The 23281-nt window shown below is 34.1% G+C and overlaps 3 protein-coding genes across 4 annotated transcripts in view; all 3 read right to left on the reverse strand.

The window, feature by feature from the left end:
- Positions 1-22459, reverse strand: part of LOC144974854 (uncharacterized) — a 23675-nt gene extending 1216 nt beyond the window's left edge. The window contains exons 1-3 of one of the 2 annotated variants that reach the window (XM_078918217.1): positions 22103-22345; positions 1522-1657; positions 1-686 (exon numbers count right to left, since the gene is read on the reverse strand). The exon at positions 1-686 is cut by the window's left edge and continues 1216 nt beyond it. In XM_078918217.1, coding sequence (XP_078774343.1) covers positions 1-619 — 619 coding nt within the window. In that variant the 5' untranslated portion in view covers positions 620-686; positions 1522-1657; positions 22103-22345. Of the gene's footprint in view, positions 687-1521; positions 1658-22102 lie in introns of both variants that reach the window. The other variant, XM_078918216.1, reaches the window with a different exon arrangement.
- On the reverse strand, positions 7559-8164 carry LOC144975821 (uncharacterized). The gene has a single exon (XM_078920012.1). The coding sequence runs from the start codon at positions 8162-8164 to the stop codon at positions 7559-7561; it is 606 nt and encodes a 201-aa protein (XP_078776138.1).
- On the reverse strand, positions 8045-9580 carry LOC144975822 (uncharacterized). Its single transcript, XM_078920013.1, has 2 exons — positions 9298-9580; positions 8045-9167 (listed from the first exon to the last, which is right to left on the reverse strand). Exons 1-2 carry the CDS (start codon positions 9578-9580, stop codon positions 8179-8181), a joined length of 1272 nt encoding a protein of 423 aa, XP_078776139.1. The 3' UTR covers positions 8045-8178.
- Positions 22460-23281: the final 822 nt, after the last annotated feature.

Consider the following 23281-nt stretch of genomic DNA (forward strand, 5'->3'; position numbering starts at 1 on the left):
GGTCAGCATTGCAATGTATGGCTGGACTAAATTGACCATCTTTGATGTGATAAGCCTGAACTCTAAAGTTTGAGACCGTGACAGTTACTCTAAAGCTAACGGGTCCTTTGAGGGGAGTTAATGGTGTGTAAGTTTTCTTGACGGTGTGGTCGCACTGGTAGGATTTCAAAGCTGAGTGGTACTCCGTGTTTCCACTGTCTACAAATGTGATTGGAAACTTCAGATCGTCAAAAGGAGGAAAGATTACCTCAGGGGTGAATCGGACAAAGCGATCCAAAGATACGTCCTCCACCGATTTTTCGTTGAATATAAGACCCCATGTGATATCATCGGGTGGAAATCTGAGTTCCATTTTGGATTGTTTGTCGCTGAATCCGAATATTTCAATATCAGGATGATCTCGCGACCCACCAACCCAGGCTGCAACCACCATATGTTTCTCAAACGCCTCAATGGAGATTTCAAAATCTGCTTCCATGAGGATCGATGGTTTTTCTTCTCCTGGCAGAGAGAACGTGAAACTCCTGGCATGGCTCGAGGAGGCTGTGAATACCAAGACCAAAATGGTGCCTAGAAGAGCCCTTCTGTTAATCCCACCTCCAAAACTCTCGATCGTCATTTTTGTTTGATACGACCAGGGCTGAGTATGGTCTTGGAGAAGGTCATTCAGTTGTGTTATTTCCTACCTGTATTGAGAACAATAAAGGTGAAATGTTGTTAATGATGTTTTTTAAAACAAATAATACAGTGCCAGTAGGAATAATTGAAATGCATTGATAATAATAGATTTGTTGGATCTGTCGTTTAAGCGATGAAGAAGGTGGAGGAGCAAGCGCAGGAGTAGTGAGTGAAGAAGAAGAAGGGGGAGGAGAAAGAGAAGGAAGAGGAGGAGAAATAGGTGGAAGAGGAAGAGCAGAAGAAAGAATTGGAAGAGGAAGAAGCGGAAGAAAACGAAGAAGTAAGAGGAGGAGGAGGAAGAGTAGTAGTAGTAGCAGCAGCAGCAGCAGCAGCAGTAGTAGTAGTAGTAGTAGTAGTAGTAGTAGTAGTAGTAGTAGTAGTAGTAGTGAGGAGGAGGAGGAGGAGGAGGAGGAGAGAGGAGGAGAGGAGGAGGAGGAGGAGGAGGAGGAGGAGGAGGAGGAGAGAGGAGAGAGATTTGGTTTTTTCCATTATTTACTGGATAATAATTGCACATGGTCGCACAAACGCATAATACTGCTTTATGAGACGATTGGTCAGTGATATGCCCTATTTTATATAACGCAATTTGACGGCTTCATCAAGATCGAATAATTTCTCAATGCTTAGTTCCCCCCCACCCCCAGAAAGACTTACGGGGAAAATGATTATTTATTTTTGTGCAAGTTGTCCGATAGCTGCGCTGTTCTAGACTAAGATGTATTACCCAGGAACTCATTCACATTTGAGTTAAGTGAGGTAATATATATTATGTAAGCCGGGAACAAACAACATGGTCAGAGTATTGAAATTATTGTCGCTTATTCAATCATTGAACGCGCTTACCATTGCTTGATTTTGATTACACGACGAGTCTCCACACTATTCAGCCCTCGACGGTTTAAACTTTTGTTCCCTTTTGTGTCTGGGTAGGACTTTTATTGAGCTTCAGTCAGACTGGACACAGCATCATTCCCCTGTCCTTTGAAAAGATATGAAATACAAGAAGCGCATTAAGAATTATTTTTTTGTATTGAGGACTGAATACATACCTTTCTTTAATTGATATTCTAGTTTTAGAGTGACAGCATCTTATTTTCTAGTCTAAACCAATGCTGGTCGTCAATAAAGATAATCAATCCTCGCCCCTTTTACGTCTCGTAATTTTAAGAATATGCTTATACGTTCTGCTACCATAATAGTTAATCCGCCATATATTTCAATATGTAACTTATTCATTGTTAGTCCTGCGAAAAACTGGTTATACACACACACACACTTCCAATGAGTTTGGAATCGGAAGAGTAGAGGGTTTGACGTTAAGATTTCTCTGCCTATTACAAGATCTCCCTCAGAAAGAAAACATTTTGTGTAATAATACACCATACACGTCACACTAACACAACTTTGTAATGAAAATGTTGCTACTTGAAGCTCGAAGAAATAAGTTACAATAGTAAATTGAATTAATGGAAACTTCAATTTGTTCAACGACTACACATAACGTCGACGTTTCGGTTTTCCACTTTATCAACAAAGCACGATGATTGAAAGACTATGGACGAACAAGAGATGTGAGAATGGCGTGGTTAAGGTGATGCAAAGTTTTGTTTATTCACCTTAATAACGTCATTCTCGCGAGGAAAATGCATTACGATAGACTAGCGTCCTATCCAAAGGGTAGCAAGCTATTGTTCCTTTTTAAAAGAGGACGTGTGAAATATTTAGTCGTCGATCTGGTGTTTTAGTAATGTATTTATGTTTTTATTTTGTTGTTGTTGTTGGCTGAAGAAGGGATTTGAGCCCGAAACGTTCCGTGTTTGGTATTCTGTTCTTTTTTCGAAGCTGTTATATTCATTTTTGTTTATGACTTTTTACAATTTACAGCTTCTAGCAGCTTGGTATCACTTTGACTTGTCCATTCTAGATTACCCCGACATAATACAGTACTCGCTGGATTTGAACACGCCTTTTTCCAGCACGCTTTGCAAAGCGGCATGCTGGAGCTTGGTGATCGAATCTTATATATATATATATATATATATATATATATATATATATATATATATATATATATATATATATATAATATATATGACATATATGATATATGGACCAAAGCCACAGAAACGTACGTCTTGCATATTATTTGACAATTTATATTTATATTAGCTTAACAATATCGAGACTGCTACAGTACCACAACACTAATATATATTATATATATTATAATTTACATAATGCGACTGAAGACGTGGACGAAAGCCACAGAAACGTACGTCTTGGCCATATATAATGTGAGTGACAATTTACATTATATATATATATATATATATATATATATATATATATATATATATATATATATATATATATATATATATAATATTACAAATATTAGGGCCAGCGTGGTTCAGCGGTAAGTACGGTCTTTGCCTTGTACCCAAAAGTTACCGAGTTCGACTACCCACCTCGTTGTGTGGTTTTTAGCAAGTCACCCCGCACTAGCTCACTTTGTGGCGCTGCATTGCGTCTGGCGTCTGGGTTATTCCAGTCTTCCCTTGAAATAGAACCTAAAGCTAGACAAATTCCCCCTTGGGGATGAATAAAGGGAGTTTTATTTATCTTATTTATTTTTATATCATAATAAGTCGTTACCTCTCATGAGCATCGGGTTTCGGCTCGCTCGGATTCTAGGATTCTAGCCCGTTTTTTTATTGGGCCTCTCCCGAGAGCGTGCTAAAATCCTGCGAGTACGGTACCCCTATTAAACCAATGAGTCCCCATATGCTTTTTTAAAAAAAGTAAATATAGTTTAAGGTTTGATAATATCGATAACACACAAACCAAGGAAGTCATCCTTTTCAATCTTTTTATTTAACAATTCGAAAAGAATTTCGTTGTGACATTCAATAAGACAGGCACAATGCATTGGTTATATAAATAATGGCTAATACTTAAGTAGCATCGGAGAAAGTACATTAATAATTCATTCATCAACGAGTAAAAGCTGAGGAGCAGGGGGAGTAAAATTAGGGAAATAATCAATTAAAGATTTAATTGGCATTTTATTTTAATTTAATTTAATATTTAATATTTAATATATATTTAATATATATTTAATTTTACTTCTGCCTTATCCTCTCTCTTGGTTTATTTCCCCATTGGAGTACATCGGGTGCAAGGAGAATATATGAAATGATGCTTTGCACTTAGCCAAAAAGTTCACAACATTCGACAGCCGGAAATAACCTACAAACATACAAAACTATGTGTATTCTTGAACATTTATATTTATTTAAACAACAGTTTAGTGAGAACTATTCATAAAAATGCATGGCTAAAACAATAACAAAGACCTGAGTGACATCAACTTCGTTCTATCTATAGATAGTATGAAGCTGACGTCACTCTGGCCTTTGTTATTGCTATCTAAAGGGAAGAAGCTACATTTGCAATCCACGTTTATAAGTAATTCTCACTAAACTGTATTAACCAGACTATAAACGTTTAAGGTTACACATAGTTTTGTGTCTTGGACCGTTTTACTTCCGGATGGCAATGTTGTGAGTTTCTTAGCCAAGCGCATACTATCTATAAGACTACGCTGACGTACAAGACAAAATACATTTTGGATTTTTTTTTCTTTTTGAAAAAAAAATAATAACCAGAAACGCTTACTTCGATTCTCAATCGATCAAGATGTAGCACAACTTGTCCAAAAGGTCTTTGATCTGAAACTTCTGAATAACATTTGACAAGTTGGGCGTTGTCTTAGTCGTTCAATATTGTTATTTAAAATTTACAGGTCAAAATGAAATAAAAACGTTCTTTTGTCAGAGGTTGTCAAGGTCTGTTGTTACAGATGCTGTGGGCTTGGCTAAGAAACTCACAACTTTGCCACCCAGACATATAACGGACCAACACACAAGACTGTGTGGTGTGTAATCTTGAACGTTAATAGTCTGGTTAATACAGTTTAGTGAGAATTACTCATACAAATGGATGGCAAATAACGATAACAATAACCTGAGTACCGTCAACTTCGTTCTATCTATAGGTAGGATAAGAGTAACATATATCACACTTTTTACTTACTTTTGAAATCGTCTTTAATGTAGGTGCACAGGCCATACTTTTATTTGTAGTTATGATTGATGAAAAAAAAACCCACAAAAAAAAACAACAAAAAAAAAAAATAAATAAACAACACGTATCTAAGGTTTTAACCAGAAAACTCGGCCTTCAACAATCGACCAATTAAAATGATCCTCATCTTACCAAAAACTCTCAAACCTGAATCTCGGTACCTGGTTTTTAACATTTTTTGACAAAATGAGGGTAATTTTAAAGATCAATATTTGAAGGACGATGTTTCTGGCCAAAAATGTTTAAAACTTGTTTGTTTGTTTTTTTAGACTAGGCTACGGCTCTGTGATAGCTAACTTAGTATAGCCCCACATCGATATTACGTCATCATACAAGGCGACGATCAACAAGAGAAAGTGAGTTGTCGTTTTTGGTGCTCAGGGAAACAATGGGAGCGATCTATATTCATGCTTTCGTCTAACCAGGTCATCAATCACATGATTTGTTGCTGTCCAACGATTGGATATTTCTTCACAAATGTCAACACGCTGCTTTGTTTACAAATGTTATAAACATGCCCATGTGTCAAGCTGAATCAAATGACCAATCGTGATGTTAGATATTTAAAAATATGTGAAAACTTTTCACTATGTGGGTCACGTTGAGCACATTTTGCAATGTAACCAATGACCTTGAGCACATGGAAAGTTAATATAGATCATGCTATTTTGGCCCCATTGGTTTATATATTGAATACATCATTCACTTTCTTTTGATTTTCGTCGACTTATTTGTATTGTCACATGATTTTTTTGTTTGTGTCAAGCTATGAGTTTCTGAAGACAACTATGGTCTAATTTTGATGAAAAGAAATTGACGTCATTCAGCTCTTTGTTATTGTTTTAGCCAGTTATTTCTATGAGTAGTTATCACTAAATTGTATTGATATGACAATAAACGTTTAAGGTTACACTTTGGGGGGGGGGGGGGGGGGGGGTGTCGGTAAGTAATTTCCGGCTGAAGGATGATGTGAGGTTTTTTTTGGTTCTTTTTCTCAATTCTAGCTTACATCATTTTGTGAGTTAATCACGCCAAAATCAACAACATCCATTCATTGAAATGACGGACACGTTTGGTTTACTTTTTTTTCACCAGATGGAAATATAAATTGTTATAATTTTTACAAAGAAAGAAATGTTTTGCTCAATTCAAGGCTAATTCATGGCAATTGGAATATATTCAATAATATCTGGCAAGCATAAATATTTTTGGGTAATATCTTTTGATACAAAATTATCAAAACTTGACATTCGGAGTGTGTGTGTGTGTGAGTGAGAGAGAGAGAGAGAGAGAGAGAGAGAGAGAGAGAGAGCGAGAGAGAGAGAGAGAGAGAGAGTTGTCTAATCACAATATAATTGTTTTTCTAGACTTAGTATTTGTGTAAGTCGGAGGTAAGAAACATCGTTACACACCTATCATGATCAATGAAATTTGGACAGAGAACATTCAAACACAGAACAAACATAAATGACACATAAATAATCAAACGCAAACAAACTACATAGAACACATTTATGTTTGACAAAGTTGCTAACAACACAATCAACACAACGAACAGTAGGTACATTTTATTACAGGACAATGATTCGTATGTTCACAATTTACACTATTTAAAAAAAAACCTGAATTCAGAAATGATTTCATACTTCTTGTTTTAAACAAAGCGACTATCTAATCACGACAATAAAGATAAAGCCTCATAACTTATAAGAGATATTTATCATTTTCGTACATTTTTATAAAGAATCTTATTCGCATAACTCATGCGAAATAAGTATGTTATTTTTATAGTTAAATAAACTAATTCTCATCATCCATAATGCGCAAGTATTTTCATAAATTATAAGCAATCTACATTTTTGAAACATACGCGCAAGTATACTTTCACTCACAAACATTCCCAACACACATACACACATTAACACACACAAGCTCACTCTATCACACAATTACGCGCATGCACACACGGCAACACATACGCACGCAAATACCCACACACAAGCCCATATGCATACACACACACACACACACACACATATATATATACACACAGAGACACGTACATACAATCATGAATTTGCTGATCTCTCATAAAAGCAGGCACAGTTATTCAGAGATTCGAAAAACAACAGAATTATAACACACTACATTGCACAGGTCACCTATTATCAATTTCAGTTTCTCTCAAAATGATCAATTAAAAAAAACATACAGATCGCAACGAAATGATTGATGAAATTATGAAACCAAGTTGCGGGATTTATATAATATCTTACTAAAAATTTTCATCGCCTTAATATGGAAGACACCAGTCGAAAGTGAATTTTCTCCAAGATGTGACAAATTTTGGCATAGCTTCTTACGGCTAAAACCGCAAAACATGAATTGCTTTAGCTCGGTATTTTGTGCTGCCACAAAGTCCGTAAAAATTGAAGGTTTTTCATTTAGCACTCACAAACTACTGAGTTGGGGGAGGAGGGAGTATGTTGAAAGTATAAAAATTAAAGCTTGTTTTGGATTCACGTCCCTCCATATACACATATAATGCAATGTAAAAGATTTAGGTTATAGTTTGTCATAAGAAACTTTATGGAACAGGGATCAACGCGTCGTTTTTATTCAAAATATTATGTCACGTCTCTATTTCCCAGAACGTATCAACAAAACAAATGATATTAACGGCGGCGGCGATCGTTTGCTAAAAGTCACTATTTTATTATTATATAAATCCCTACTATGACATCGGCGCTAATGCCTCGTAGTTATTTTTTCGTCTCTTTACAACAATAAACATAATAAGAGCCACGACCAATATAAAGAGGAAACCACCCATAATGCACCCGATCACGATAGGCACCACTTGGCCCGTTGTCATGTCATCGCTGCACTCGGTAGCATCGCCGTAGAAATCGGTTTCCATGTCCGGATTGAAGGCCTTGAACTTGGTATCCTCCATGTAAAGCTGGATACCTATCTGCATGCCAACGTCTTTCTTGGCAGAGCATTTGTAGTAACCAGATCCTTCTTTCTTGTAAGGCAGACTGGCTTTTTCCTGCGACAAATTGAAGACGGTTAGTTGGGTTCCAGGCCGAAGGGCGGCGTGTGGGAATTGGGTATGATCGATAACGTACTGGAGCTTAATTCTCTCTATGAAGTAAGACCGTTTTGCCTCATTTTTGAGGTGCTTCAGATTGTGTTGAGGTGCAGGTGTGGGGTTGAGAGAAGTTAGTTTGAAAATGATATCAACTTGCCAACCGTCGAAGAAGTTAATTGTTAATATTTGAGAGTTTGCAGTCAGTTGACAGTCACCGCTTGGCCTTGCGTTGTGGGGAATTCCCATTTTGGCTACTTTTCTTACAAGGTTGCGTCGTCGGGTGTAGGCCATATATTTGATTTCAAAACTGATTCTGGACACGAATGAGATGCAGTTGACGGTGCTGTTACCGACAATGTAATGGTTTTTGGCAACGGATGAGGGAGTGGTTGTAGGGCCGATGGGGGATGTGGTGGTGCGTCTTGTTGTGGTCGTAGTGGTCGGAGTGGTTGTAGTACTAGTCGTTGTTGTCGTTGATTTTGTTGTTGTTGTTGGGGTAGTTGTGGTTGTTGTTGTCGGTGTGGTAGTGCTTGTTGTAGGCGTGGTAGTTGTCGTAGTGGGTGTCGTCGTGGTGGTTGTTGGTGTGGTGGTTGTGGTGGGAGTTGTTGTTGTTGTTGTTGTTGTTGTTGTTGTTGTTGTTGTTGTTGGTTTAGTAGTTGTAGTGGTTGGTGTTGTTGTCGTTGTCGTGGGTGTGGTGGTCGTGGTCGTGGTAGTGGGTGTGGTAGTCGTGGTGGTAGGTGTTGTAGTTGTTGTGGTTGTAGTTGTGGTGGTGGTAGGTGTGGTTGTAGTAGTTGTGGGAGTTGTAGTGGTGGTGGTTGTGGTAGGTGTTGTTGTAGTCGTAGTGGTGGTAGGTGTAGTTGTGGTGGTGGTTGTTGTGGGAGTAGTGGTGGTGGTTGTAGGAGTTGTAGTGGTGGTTGTAGGTGTGGTTGTGGTGGTTGTAGGTGTGGTTGTGGTGGTTGTAGGTGTGGTTGTGGTGGTCGTAGGTGTCGTGGTGGTGGTAGTGGTAGGAGTGGTGGTTGTTGTTGTAGTTGTAGTTGTGGTCGTTGGCGTAGTGGTTGTTGTCGTAGTAGTAGGTGTTGTTGTTGTGGTTGTGGGTGTAGTGGTGGTGGTAGTAGTTGTAGTAGTCGTAGGTGTAGTCGTCGTTGTTGTAGTTCTAGGCGTGGTAGTAGTTGTGGTTGTTTTGCCTGAATCGCCAGGGCAGTGGACAGAAGGGCTATACTGGCCATTGTGTACATTGTATGCCTGGATCCTGAAGTTTGACACAGTCACGGAAACATTAAAGGATGTATCTCCAGGGGCTTTGTAGCTAGTCGTGTACAAAGTGGTTACACGGTGGTCGCATTCATATGACTTATCAGACGGACCTAAGTTGGTAATACTTGGACTGCTATAGGTTAATATGCCTCGGAATGCTGAGACTTTTGGTGGAAATGTCTTAGATGGTGTAAACTGAACAATATGGTTCAAGGTCACCCTTAAGGGAGAAATTTCGTTTAATATCAAAGCCCATTTGACCTTCGGGAGTGTGAGTTCCATAAATGATCTAGGTCCGTGTACCCCAAACAGTTTAACATCTTGTGCATGAACAGAGCCATCGGAGAATTCGCCAACTTGAGAACCACCCCTAAAAGCTTTAACATTGATTGTGAAGTCTGCGTCCATGATTATGACTGGTTTTGATTGTCCCCATGGTTTCAGGGCAAAGTGAGCAGCGTATGTAGTTGACACGAGAATAAAAATGGATACGAGCCTTAATAGGACTGAAGATATTGTAAAATTTGTTCGCGCCATATTTGTTTGTTTTTGTTCGTTTAAAAAAAACTATTGCTGTGTGCGAACTGTTCGTTACAAAAATAGTTTCTTATTTTCTGCTCTGTTTTGATGACAATGTCCAACAAATTTTGAAGATAGATATCTATATGTGCTCCTCCTGCTGTTGCCCTTCCCGACTGCTTTGATGGGTAGACATGCTGTTGAAAGAGAGGGATAAAAATGTGGTTATATTTTTTAAAGGTTTATTTCACCATTCTTTAAAAAAACAATTTGTGTGCAAGTTAATGATTAAAAATATTGGATTCTTTTTAACTATCATGAACTAAAAATCAGATTTTTGTCAGGTGGTATGGAAACTATGAAACAATAATTGCATTTTTTTTTTTGGTTATCCAATAACCTACACTATTTTTCTAACGTTAGAACTGTAAAGAAAACTCAACAGTAATAACGACATAGTTGTGTAACTCACCTAGCATTAATTCCTCGCTGTTTCATGTATCACATCCTTGCTTGACAAATTACGGGCGCCCTGGTAACGAGACAAAACCTCTCTAACTGTTTAGTATTCCTTTAATGTTATGTGGTTGATTTCACATCGTGATTTGTATTGCTTTTTAAGTTGTATTCGTCTTCTAAATAGATCGCATAATGGTGGTAAACATATGTATTGCCACAGAATTTCAGTATAATGCACAACACAAGATATCGTACATTTCTTGCTCATTTATCTTCCTAATCATTTCTGTCTGTGTAGTAGCCTACAAATACTTTATTTTTGTACCGTACCCATGGTATCATACTTTTCTTGCTAATTTATCTTCTTAATCATTTCTTTCTTTACAGTATATATTATATACATTTCTTGCTCATTTATCTTCCTAATCATTTCTGTCTGTGTAGTAGCCTACAAAGAATTTACTTTTGTACAGTACACATGATATCATATTTTTCTTGTTAATTTATCTACTTAATCATTTCTTTCTTTACAGCATATATGATATACATTTCTTCATAATTTATCTTCTTAATAATTTCTTTCTTTACAGTATATATGATATACATTTCTTGCTAATTTATTTCTTAATCATTTCTTTCTTTACAGTATATATGATATACATTTCTTGCTAATTTATTTCTTAATCATTTCTGTCTGTTTAGTTCACATCTTTATTTTTGTACAGTACATATGATATCGTACTTTTCTTGCTCAGTTATCTAATTAATAATTTCTGTCTGTATAATAAATATAATTTAGTTTTGTACAGTACACATTGATGATATCATACTTTTCTTGCTCATTAATCTTCTTAATCATTTCTTTCTTTACAGTATATGATATGATATCATACATTTCTTACTCATTTATCTCCTTAATCATTTCTTTCTGTACAATACACGGCATGGTACCATGCGTTTTTTTTTTTTTTTGCAATTTATATTCTTAATCATTTATTTTAGTTCAATTCACAGGATATTGTACTTTTCTTATGCATGTATCTTCATTATCTATTCTTTGAATACATATCCTACATTTAGCCATTATTAACGGCTTACAATAACAAATATAAAGACGATGATTAAGTGTATACTAAATGAAAAGCGAAGTGAATGTTGTGATCCTGACTGTTTTAAATGCTCTCTACTTTGTGACTGCCATTATACAATAAATTTCACCAGGACGCCCGTTCAATTAAAATGATAACACAACTGTCGTTTTTATTCCATGTTTGCTTAATCGTTTGACGTCAAAACTCTGATAGAATTAAAACGTGAGTTTTGTTGTTCATCATAATACTTTAAACATGATAATGTTTTTCATTATGCTTCATGAATAACCATACCACTGACAATATCTTATGACATTAGATAGAAAGTTTTTTGTTTAGAATTGAATAACTTTTTCAGATCGATTGATTAAAGTGGAACCTCAGTATAACAGGGTTAAAAAAAAAACTGTTTTAACCCCTCCCTCTTTGCCTTTAGTATAATTCATCGGTTATAGCAGGGAATTTTAAGAGCTTAAACGGATATAACAGGGGTGACAAAAACCACTTAATATCTCCAACACATTACCCTAAAGCTAGAGGCAACGGAGAGCTAAGCTTAGCCTAGTTCTTGAATACTCTGTGAATCTCTCTCTCTCTCTCTCTCTCTCTCTCTCTCTCTCTCTCTCTCTCTCCCCCTCTCTCTCTCTCTCTCTCTCTCTCTCTCTGTGTGTGTGTGTGTGTGTGTGTGAATGTGTGTATACTATACAACATCATTTTCAGTATAACATTGGCCTTGCTGTAGGCAGACAGTGTGTATCACACACACACACACACACACACACACACTTTCTCTCTCTCTCTCTCTCTCTCTCTCTCTCTCTCTCTCTCTCTGTGTCTCTCTCAAACACACACACACACACACACACACACAAAACTATAACGGTCGGCTTGAAAGTGTATATGTGTGTGTGTGTGTGTTTGTGTGTGTGTTTGTGTGTGTGTTTGTGTGTGTGTTTGAGAGAGAGGGAGAGAGAGAGAGAAAGAGAGAGAGAGAGAGAGAGAGAGAGAGAGAGAGAGAGAGAGAGAGAGGGGGGGGAGATAGATAATACAAATGATAGAAATGATGATTTAGGCCATTTGGGATGTTTTCCTTGAAATCCGGCAATAACATGACTCGGTTATAACAGATTTTAGGCTGGTCCCACCATCCTGTTATACCGATGTTCCACTGTAATTTCACTCGGGTATTGCTATTGGAATACAAATTTTTGAAATATAAAATGCATTACAACAAAAGCAGTGTTAGTTTCATATCATATCAAATATCAATGTGAAATAAAATTTTAAAAATAGATAATCGAAAACAAAACCTAAATAATAGCGTCATCAATCCAAGTGCTCAAGTTTATCAAATATGTCAAAAGGAGGTATAGTACAGTACTAGACAATGCAGAAAGAAACTTATAAGAAAATCCTGGAATTCAACAAGTAATCACCAATCCAATATTAAATTATTTAATTTTTCGATTATATCCGTACCCATATTCTATGCAGATTTAAATTCATCGCCATCATCATCATCATCATCATCATCATCATCATCATCATCATCATCATCATCATCATCATCAATATCATTATCATCATCATCATATTATCATCATTATCATTATTATCGTTATTATTGTTATTATTATTATCATTATTATTATTATTATTATTATTATTATTATTATTATTATTATTATTATTATTATTATTATATTATTATTATTATATCATTCTTCTTCTTCTTCTTCTTCTTTTTCTTCTTCTTCTTCTTCTTCTTCTTCTTCTTCTTCTTCTTCTTATTATTATTATTATTATTATCATTATTATTATATTATTATTATTATTATTATTATATTATTATTATTATTATTATTATTATTATTATTATTATTATATTATTATTATTATTATTATTATTATTATTATTATTATTATTATTATTATTATTACTATTGTTATTGTTATCATTATCAATATTATTATTATTATTATATTATTATTATTATTTATTATTATTATTATATTATTATCATTATTATTATATTATTATTATTATTATTATTATTATATTATTATTATTATTGTCATTATATTATTATTATTATTATTATTATTATTATCATTATTATTACTATCATTATCATCATCATCATCATCGTCAGCATCGTCATCATCATCATCATCATCATCATCATCATCATCGTTTTTATTATTATTATTATCATTATTATCATCGTCATCATCATCACCATCATCACCATCATTATTGTTATCATCATTATTATCAGTATTATTATCATTAAAAAGTTCACATCTGGTTTTTAAAAGTTATTTGCTTATATAAATAAAAATCACATTATCATACAATACGGACTATAATTTGGTCTTATTCTGCGTCATCATTGTGTGTCAATGACTCCCTCTATCTAATGTGCTGAATCAGCACGTTAGGGTACAATTCATTTGCTAAACTGGTGTGTTATTTGTTAACACAAAACTAAGATAATGCTTGCGTTGTCGTTTCTTTACAAATCTCTTTTTATTTCTTATATCAGCATACTCGTGTAAACTAAAAGTGTACATTAAAAAAAAAGGTGTAAAACTTGGATGAATATGAATGTGTTCAGGGTATATGTAGCTAATGACATCGTACATGCTGACCATAGATACATTCGAAAGCATGTACAGGTGGTTCAATATTAAACATAATATGTGATTTATCATTTAAAGTTAAGAAAACACATAGTATTATTCATTAAACACTAGCAGCAACAAGAACACAACAACAAAGATGACCACGATGACGAAATTATAAACCTTTGAATTGAATATAATCCGTGACCATCTCTCTCTCTCTCTCTCTCTCTCTCTCTCTCTCTCTCTCTCTCTCTCACTCTTCACACACACACACACACACACACATCCTCTCTCTCTCTCTCTCTCTCTCTCTCTCTCTCTCTCTCTCTCTCTCTTTATGATAAATAATACATATTGTCGAGCACTCTACGTGATTCCAGCCAATTTCCAGATATCCATCTATCTATCTATATATCTATCTATCTATCCATCTATATATCTATCTATCTATCTATCTATCTATCTATCTATCTATCTATCTATCTATCTATCTATCTATCTATCTATCTATCAATAAATCAATCTATCTATCCACCTATTTATCTACCTACCAATCTATAATAATAATAATAATAATAATAATAATAATAATAATAATAATAATAATAATGATAATAATAATAATGATGATGATGTATAATAATAATATAATAATAATATAATAATAATAATAATAAATAATAATAATAATAATAATAATAATAATGATGATAATGATAATAATAATAATACTAATAATACTAATACTAATACTAATAATAATAATAATATAATAATAATAATAATAATAATAATAATAATAATAATAATGAATAATAATAATAATAATAATAATAATAATAATAATAATAATATAATAATAATAATAATAATAATAATAATAATAATAATAATAATAATAATAATAATAATAATGATAATAATTATTGTAATAATAATTATAATACGTTATTGGTTTTGGACAGTCATGTTGTTTGTCATTTCTCACTAAATCTGTATAAATATCAGACTCGCCACGTTTAAGGTTACACATAGGTTTGTGTATTGGTACGTTATATCCGGTTGGTGGATGTTGTGCGTATTTTACCTGAACAAACCCCCAGTCGCAACTCAGTGAACGGGGGAGGGTCATACAAAAATTGACTGTTATTGGCATAGTTTATTGTGATTACATGTGAGCTAAAGGGAGACAATATGAAAAGATTGACGTCAGTTTACTGCCGTACACTGACAAAAAACCATGTTTTCATTTCGGTTAGAGATGTTGTTGTAGTTGTTATCATCATCATCGTCAATAATAAAACAAATCACAATTACCCACTTTCAGTTGATTTTTTTTTTTTTTTGGCAGAAATCGAATGCATGGAAATGATAAAAACCGATGTGTACTAATATGCAGTTTTGATAACCCAAATCGTTACGGCCTCTTTGTTGTCATAGAATACTCTCGAGCTACCACAAAATCCTGTCGATGATAACAATGCTGGAACAAACCCACAATGGCATCCGCCCATCAGCCTTGTAAATATGTTCACGTAGACAGAAACCAGCGTGTTCAAGTTTGGCAAAAACAAAAGATCAATTTTTTTTTAAACCCAAAAATTACACCCCCCCCCCCCCCCCCCCACCCAAGGGAAAGAAAAAAAAAGACAAAACAAAACAAACAAACGAAAAAACGTCAACAAAGAAACCCCCAAGAAAACAAAATAAAATTTTAAAAATAAAATAAGTAAAAAAAAAAACAAAAACAAAAAAAAAAAAAAAAAAAAAAACAAACAAAACAAACAAACATAAAACAATCAAGCAAAAAACAGCAACCGAAAAAAACAAAACAAGAAATAACAACAACAACAACAACAACAACAACAAAATAAAGATAGAAAGCGTGTGCGCGTGGCTCTTATTTATGTGTATTAAGTCAGAATTTACTTGGAACCCTTTATTTTTCTTTTTAATTATTTTTTTTTTACCTGATAAAAAAAACATCCAAATGACAAAGGGAAACTTCAAACAATGACAAGCCCAAGCACTGCTCCTTTAGTTGTAAGAGAGCTATAGGGGCATATCATTCTTTGTTTTGCTCGATTGGTAAATTCCGCATTTTTTGAAAAAAATAATATAAAACACGATTATGTCCCTTGAAATTATAAGAATATTATTGTCTCCCTTATATATTGTTTTTTTTTAGTATAAAGGGCCTATAAAAGTTATTTTTCGTATAATAATAAGATAAAACTCAAAATTTATATTAATTTTGTATAATCTATTGTTTTATTAATAAAAACTACATTTATATTTTAAATTTTATAAATAAATGAAATTTTATTTCTAATTATTGAGAAAAGAAATATTCAAATCCATACAGTTTAAAGCTTAAATATATATTAATTGAGACCTTCACAGGTCAACGCATCCCATGTGCAGCCACAATTCATTGCTCACGTAGCATTAGGATTGCCAGCACTAGGGTATAATATTCTTGGGTATAATAGGAAGCAGACTGGAATTCTTTACTTTCTGTGCCCTGCAGCCCACGAACAACTCGTTCACTTTAACCTCAATCGAAGCTACCTAAGTAGGGTACATAGGCTATTCCCTCAAAAATTTAGCATTTTCTAATCCCTCGGGTCGGGTCGGTCCCATCCGTTAAAATAATTCGAGTTTCCATAGTGATCATTACTTATCGATGTGTGAATATAGGGTAGTACTTTCCACGAGATCTAATAGACCCAGCTCCCCAGTGGCAACTCAGTGAACGGGGGATGGTCATACAGACGTCAGTTGACTGCCGTACACTGACAAAAAACCATGTTTTCATTTCGGTTAGAGATGGTGTTGTAGTTGTTATCATCATCATCATTATTATTATTATTTTTATTATTATTATTATTATTATTATTATTATTATTATTATTATTATTATTATTATTATTATTATTATTATTATTATTATTATTATTATTATTATTATTATTATCATTATTGTCATTATTATTATTAATTTTATTATTTTTACTTTTACTTTTATTACTATAAAAAATATATATATATACCAGCTTCAAAATAGAAAATACATAATAAAAAGAATAAAATACCAAATAAGGAACGTTTTGAGATCAAAACCCTTCTTCAGTCAAGAACACAACAACAACAAAAAAAACACAAAACAATTAAAACAGAAATACATTACTTAAAAATCCAGATAAACGGCAGAAATTTCTTTAAAATATCAATGACTCAAGGCGACATATCCCCTTCTTAAAATGTCAATGATTTTTTAAACCTGAGACCTCAAATAGTGTCCAGGTTTAAGGATTTTTGACAAGTTACGGGATAATTTTCATTCATCGATATTTGAAGTAACAACAAATTGTGAAGTCTCCAGTTTGATAGTACTGGGTATTATTCTGCTACATGTTATAGATTTATCGGAGACGGACACCCCCCCCCCCCCCCAGATAATTTTTACTTTAATATAGAAGGAACGAAACTGACGTCACTCAGCTCTTGTTATTGTTTTTAGCCGCCATTTTTGTGAGTTGTTCTCACTATTTTGTATCAATCAGACTATTGAGTGAATGCATTATCTACCAAATTCAGTCCCTTAATGTGTGACAAAGAAAAATTACTGAGCTCTCCACACTGGTATCTCGGTGTTAAAGCTCGTTTTTAAAATGACGTGTGATTTTGTGAGTTTTGTTCACTCGTATAGATAGTATGCGCTTGGCTAAGAAGCTCATAACATTGCCATCCGGAAGTATAACGGACCAACACACAAAACTCTGTGTAACCATGAACTTTTATAGTCTGGTTAATACAGTTTAGTGAGAACAACTCACAAACACGGATGGCAAAAAACAATAACAAAGGCCTGAGCGACGTCATCGTCGTTCTATCTATAAATAATCGAGCCCTAAAAAAAAGTGTTTACAGTTGTGCTATCCTCTTAAAAGTATTCACTGTGTTGGTTACAACTAATGGACATAATCTGTGATAACCGTATTCACATAAGAAACATTTAAGGTTACACATAGTTTGGTATGTGGGTACGATATATCAGGCTGGCGGATGTTGTAAGTTTATTAACTAAATAAATGATAGCACCAATATCGATTGATTAATATGCTCCAAGCTTGTCAAAAAGTCTAAAACTCGCCAACCCCAAACTTGTCAAAAAGCTAAACCTGAGATTTTTATGAAAATTGAATCATCCCCTAATCGATATTTGTGGGGAAAAAAGAAAGAAGAAAAAAAGAAGGGGGGGGGGGGGGATATAAAAAACACAAAGAAAGAAAAAAAAAGATTTTTCTGGCCAAATTTTATACAAAATTATTTTGTCAATCAATGTTTGGCAAAACATCCGTGGCTTCAAGTAATCACTGACGTGAAAAATGTGCCTTGTCATCAAAATGATAACAACTTCCAAGCTGGATCAATTCAAGTTGCTTTTATATCAAGATCGTTTACTAATGTTATCTTGCTTTTCATTCGCTTATATTATTTATATTATAAGGCGCAATGATAAAACACAATTTCAGCTTTTGGCCAGAAAACGATTAGATACCTCCTCAAAGGATCTCAATTTTGTCCAAATTATTTCGCCAAATTGTCACTTTATCTAAGAGATGGTGTTTTCTTTGAAGTCTCCGGTTTAAGCCTTTTTGACAACTTGCTGGGTCATCTTGATATATTCATAAGATAATATCATGAAGTAAAGGTTTTATGGCCAACATTTTAAAAGTAGTTTTGCCATTTTTGGCATTTTAAAACGCCAGTCCTCAGGAAAAAAAACAAAAAAAAAACAGAAAAAAACAAACAAACAAAAAAAAAAAAACCCCCAAAAAACACGTGTTTGAAATTTTGCCCGGGGAACTCGTCCTTCAAAAATCGATCGATTAAAATGACCCTCATCTTCTCAAAACTCTCAAACCTTGGACTCCCTTTAAGTCCCATGGATGAGAGTATTTCATATGACCAGGGTCAATTTAATCGATCGATATATGAAGGAAGAGTTTTCCAGCCAAAATGTTTTACGGATTTTTTTTCTCTTCTGAGTACGGCGTTAAAATATTACCGCAGTATAATTAACACCAGATAGATCAAATGACTGTAAAGCGAGTAATTTCAAGAAAAACAAAAAGCTGTACATCGTAACTAAATAATACGGCGATCTCTAAAAACGACATAAGTTTGAAGTCGAACTATGAAAAATGAATTATGGTACAATGTGAGTAAAGTAAAAAGTAGTCCTTCATAGCCATATACCCATGGAGCCGGAGTTTATCCCGGTTTCTATAGCGTGAAACGGACAATAGCAATTGCTTGCTACTCTTTGGATAGGACGCTAGTCTATCGGCAAGTACTTTCCCTCAGATCTGTCAGACCAGATACCCAATCACTGCTGAGTGGACAGGGGGGTGTGGGTGGGGGGGGGGGGGGTAAGGTCAGAAAAAGTCTCGTCTGCACCCGGAATCGATCTCGGTCCCTTTGCTTGTGAAGCGAGTGCTCAACCAACTGAGCTATTGGGACCCCCCAATGTAAGTAGGCAAAATATTAAGGGAGAGAGAGAGAGAGAGAGAGAGAGAGAGAGAGAGAGAGAGAGAGAGAGAGAGAGAGAGAGAGAGAGAGAGAGGGGGGCGGTATAAAAAGTACGAACGGTTTTCAAAATCTTGTATGAAATGAGTTTGTGCATATTATGCGATTCTGGTGAACAAAGTATGAACAGAGAGAAATACAACGAAAGAATAATAATTTCGGTCATGAGAATATTGAGGATGATGATGATGATGATGATGATGATGATGATGAGGATGATGATAGTGATCTCATTAATAGCTGAAATCAATTTATGTTGTATCTACTCATCTACTCAATGTTTGTTTCTACTCAAATCAGGATTGGTTATATATATATATAATATATATATATATATATATAAAATATATATATATATATATATATATATATATATATATAAATACCCTGATTTGAGTCATATATACATATATATATATATATTATATATATATATATATATATATATATATATATATATATATATATATACTAGTAAAAAGCCCGCAATTTTGCGGGGAAAGAACTATTTTCATTCGATACTTTACTTACCATCATTTAATGAGGGCAGATTGGTAAACAACGTTGTCTGTGTAATTTGATATATCTTCGGTTGATATTTCTGTGTGGCCCAATAATATATTTAATAATATATTCCCTCAACTAACCCCAAGAAAAAATTAAACCTAGTACCTTTAATTAGCCCTAATAGGAAAAACAAACACCCTAGCACTTTAATAAGACTTATGACTAACCATAATAGGAAAAAAATATCATCCGATCTCAAGCTAACCCTAATAGAAAAAAATCATGACAAATTGAATAAATAAACGCCTGACAAAAGTTCAAAGGTAAAATACAAAATTTCAAAGGTAAAATACAATTAAGAATACTGGGGATGTAGGAGCTTTCGGAATGTCTCCCCTTTACTTAACTTATGGAAAAAACAAACCCTAGCACCTTTGATAAGACTTATGACTAACCTCTCGAGCTAACCCTAATAGAAAAAAAAAAAACAACTCTCGGACTGCTTTGTACTACCTTTCAATATTTAACAAATCAAAATGGCGGCCGAAAATCAAAACAATGGTCAAATTAGGAAATTTTAAACTTTCACAAATCTATCAAGGTTTGTTCTCGAGTTTTTAAAATACTTCTATATAATGACAAATTGAATAAATAAATGCCTGACAAAATATCAACGGTGAAAATACAAATTTAAAGAATACTGGGGATGTAGGAGCTTTCGGAATGTTTCCCCTTTACTTAACTTATGGAAAAACAAACATCCTAGCACCTTTACTAAGACTTATGACAAACCTTAATAGAAAAAGAAATATCCTCCGATCTCGAGCTTTCCCTAATAGTAAAAAAAGAATCAAAATGGCGACTGAAATACCTTCATGTGATCAAGTGAATAATATCACTATGAATGCCACTATTTGCTGAAAAATGCCAACACCCACACACACATGTATACACCACACACAATCACACACAAACACACACACGCACACACACACAAACATACACGCAATTATACATAACAACACTGATCACCGCTAAATCAACAACACAACGGAAGTAATAATAATACTTGATATCATAAATAGATGACGCAAATTGACAACTTTTTACAGAGTCAAAATTAGTTGATTTTGGGAGTCAAGTGTCGTCGTTGGTACATATTTTATGATATCTGTTTGACTCAACGAACTTTCAAACTGACTTTAAATTATACTGTAAAAAATACATTTCTAATTTTCAAATCTTTCAGTAGAGTTGTGCGCCGTATCAATTTTTTTATTGACTCAAATAAGCACAATATTCTCCACAATGCTATATATTTTTTAAGAAAGGAAATATATATATATATATATATATATATATATATATATATATATATATATATATATATATATAATGATCGGCATGTATTCAAAATAACTCATGCTATCTCATTCAAGGACCGAGAACTACATTGCCATGCACTGAAAAAAAATAATTTTGTTTGTGTTCGCAACAAACAAACAAAACAAAAAACAAAGAAGAAACAAAAATCAATATCAAATTAAGAGTACTACAAGCTTGTCAAAAAGTCTTAAACTCAAGGCTTCCAAGAAGTCATTTTCTCCATTAAAGAGGCCTCGGGTATAAAACTTTATCAATACCTATATAAAGTTAAAATGATGTTCGTCAAAATGATAAAAAGGTCTGTGGTCGGTGCAATGACAACCTGTGTCCCCACTGCGCAGGCACATGCTCGATTCTCAATAGCTGAAAGCGGGAAATGCGCACGACACAACGTTAAAAACAACTTACTGAATTGAACGCTGAATAGAAAGAAAAAAAAAGGCGAGTATCACTCCTCCCCCCCCCCACCCCCCCTGCATCCTACCCACACCCCCTCCACTCCATGACATATATCTCGGCAACAGCGCCTCGCCATATCATAAGTAGATTCGGACGGTACACAACGAAGATTGGCTTTTGCTGGTGGATGCTGGTGCCATGGGCCAAAACATTTCACCTCACAAGATTTCTATATCATTATTATAATCTTCAAGTGGTCATGTTTACACTAAAACTAATATTTTAGAAATAATATGTATTATATATCATTCATATTCTTAACAAAAAAATAATGTATATTTCTTACCTTGCTGTTGGAGGAGCAAGCCAAAAAGGGTCGAAAAATAGTCTTTTTTTTGAGAAGTCTAAAAGCACTGACACAGCACTGGTAAACAGAAATTCAAAACATTGTCACCGTTCCCTTTTGGGCCCTCTTGCGCCACCTATCAAACCGCCTAACCGCCCCCCGACACTATAGACAAATAGACAACGATTACTTCTGCTGCTTACTGCACCCACATCACCACCATTACCATTCTTCACAAAGATCGTGAATAAGTTGTGGAAACATTATTTTATTAATTTTTCGCTGATCTAAGGAAAAATTATGAATTGTCACACAGTGGAAGAATGGGGTCTTTGGGTGACATGTCAAGTCATGCCTGACAACACACGTATGACACCGTGGACTCATTTTTAATATATATTTTTTATATTGCCAATAATACGCACTTCAAGATTGTCGAACCTTTTACAGCGGGCCTGGTTATAGATGGAATGCGATTAACGCCGCATTCTTTTATTTATTCATTTATGTATTTAATTATTCTTTCTTTTTTTCGCCAACCAGAAATGTAAACAGTTCTCACAGCATTCATTCAATCAAATCCTTTTAGTTAGAATAAGGATCCACCCAATTCAATATTTTACACACATGTTCACATCACATAAGCAAGCTATTATAATATATATATATATATATATATATATATATATATATATTTTATATATATATATATATATACGTAGTGGAAATGAACATAATCGTGCCCCTCGAACAGTCGTCTGAAAGTAAACAATTACTTTTAGTACTAAACTAAACAAACTGTACGGTGTTATCATCGATGGTATGCATTTAAGTAAAATACTCACTAGTTATACACGTCTGATCAATCGTACCATCATAAAAAAATGATTGAGCGAATCTAGCAGTCGAAAATAAATATTTTTAAAAAGAGCAGAGTTATGTAAACTTCCTTCGTTTGATTGTTAGTAAAAACCATCTAAATTGTCGAGTGGGTTTGTGGTGTGTCACAAATCCAGTGTTTTTATTAATCAAAATCTACTAATTAATTTTGGCGTCGATGGCGCAACGGTATGGGTGTCTGGTCAAGTCACAATAGTCAAGCGTGGTCAGTGGGCGTGAATATATAAAATTATGATCCCTGATTTGTAACTTTGGCAAAGTCACTTTACACACAATACC

The sequence above is a fragment of the Berghia stephanieae genome, chromosome 6 (assembly GCF_034508935.2).
Source record: "Berghia stephanieae isolate SIO BIC M18660-M18661 chromosome 6, UCSD_Bste_1.3, whole genome shotgun sequence".
NCBI lineage: Eukaryota > Metazoa > Mollusca > Gastropoda > Nudibranchia > Aeolidiidae > Berghia > Berghia stephanieae.

What these genes read in the sequence shown, in the direction of transcription:
- LOC144975822 (XM_078920013.1), bottom strand. Translation starts at nt 9,580, where the DNA reads ATGGACGCAGACTTCACAATCAATGTTAAAGCTTTTAGGGGTGGTTCT. An exon ending in ATTAACCTATAGCAGTCCAA is followed by an intron (nt 9,168 to 9,297) that starts GTATTACCAACT and finishes GTCAAACTTCAG; the next exon opens with GATCCAGGCATACAATGTAC.
- LOC144975821 (XM_078920012.1), bottom strand. Translation starts at nt 8,164, where the DNA reads ATGGGAATTCCCCACAACGCAAGGCCAAGCGGTGACTGTCAACTGACT.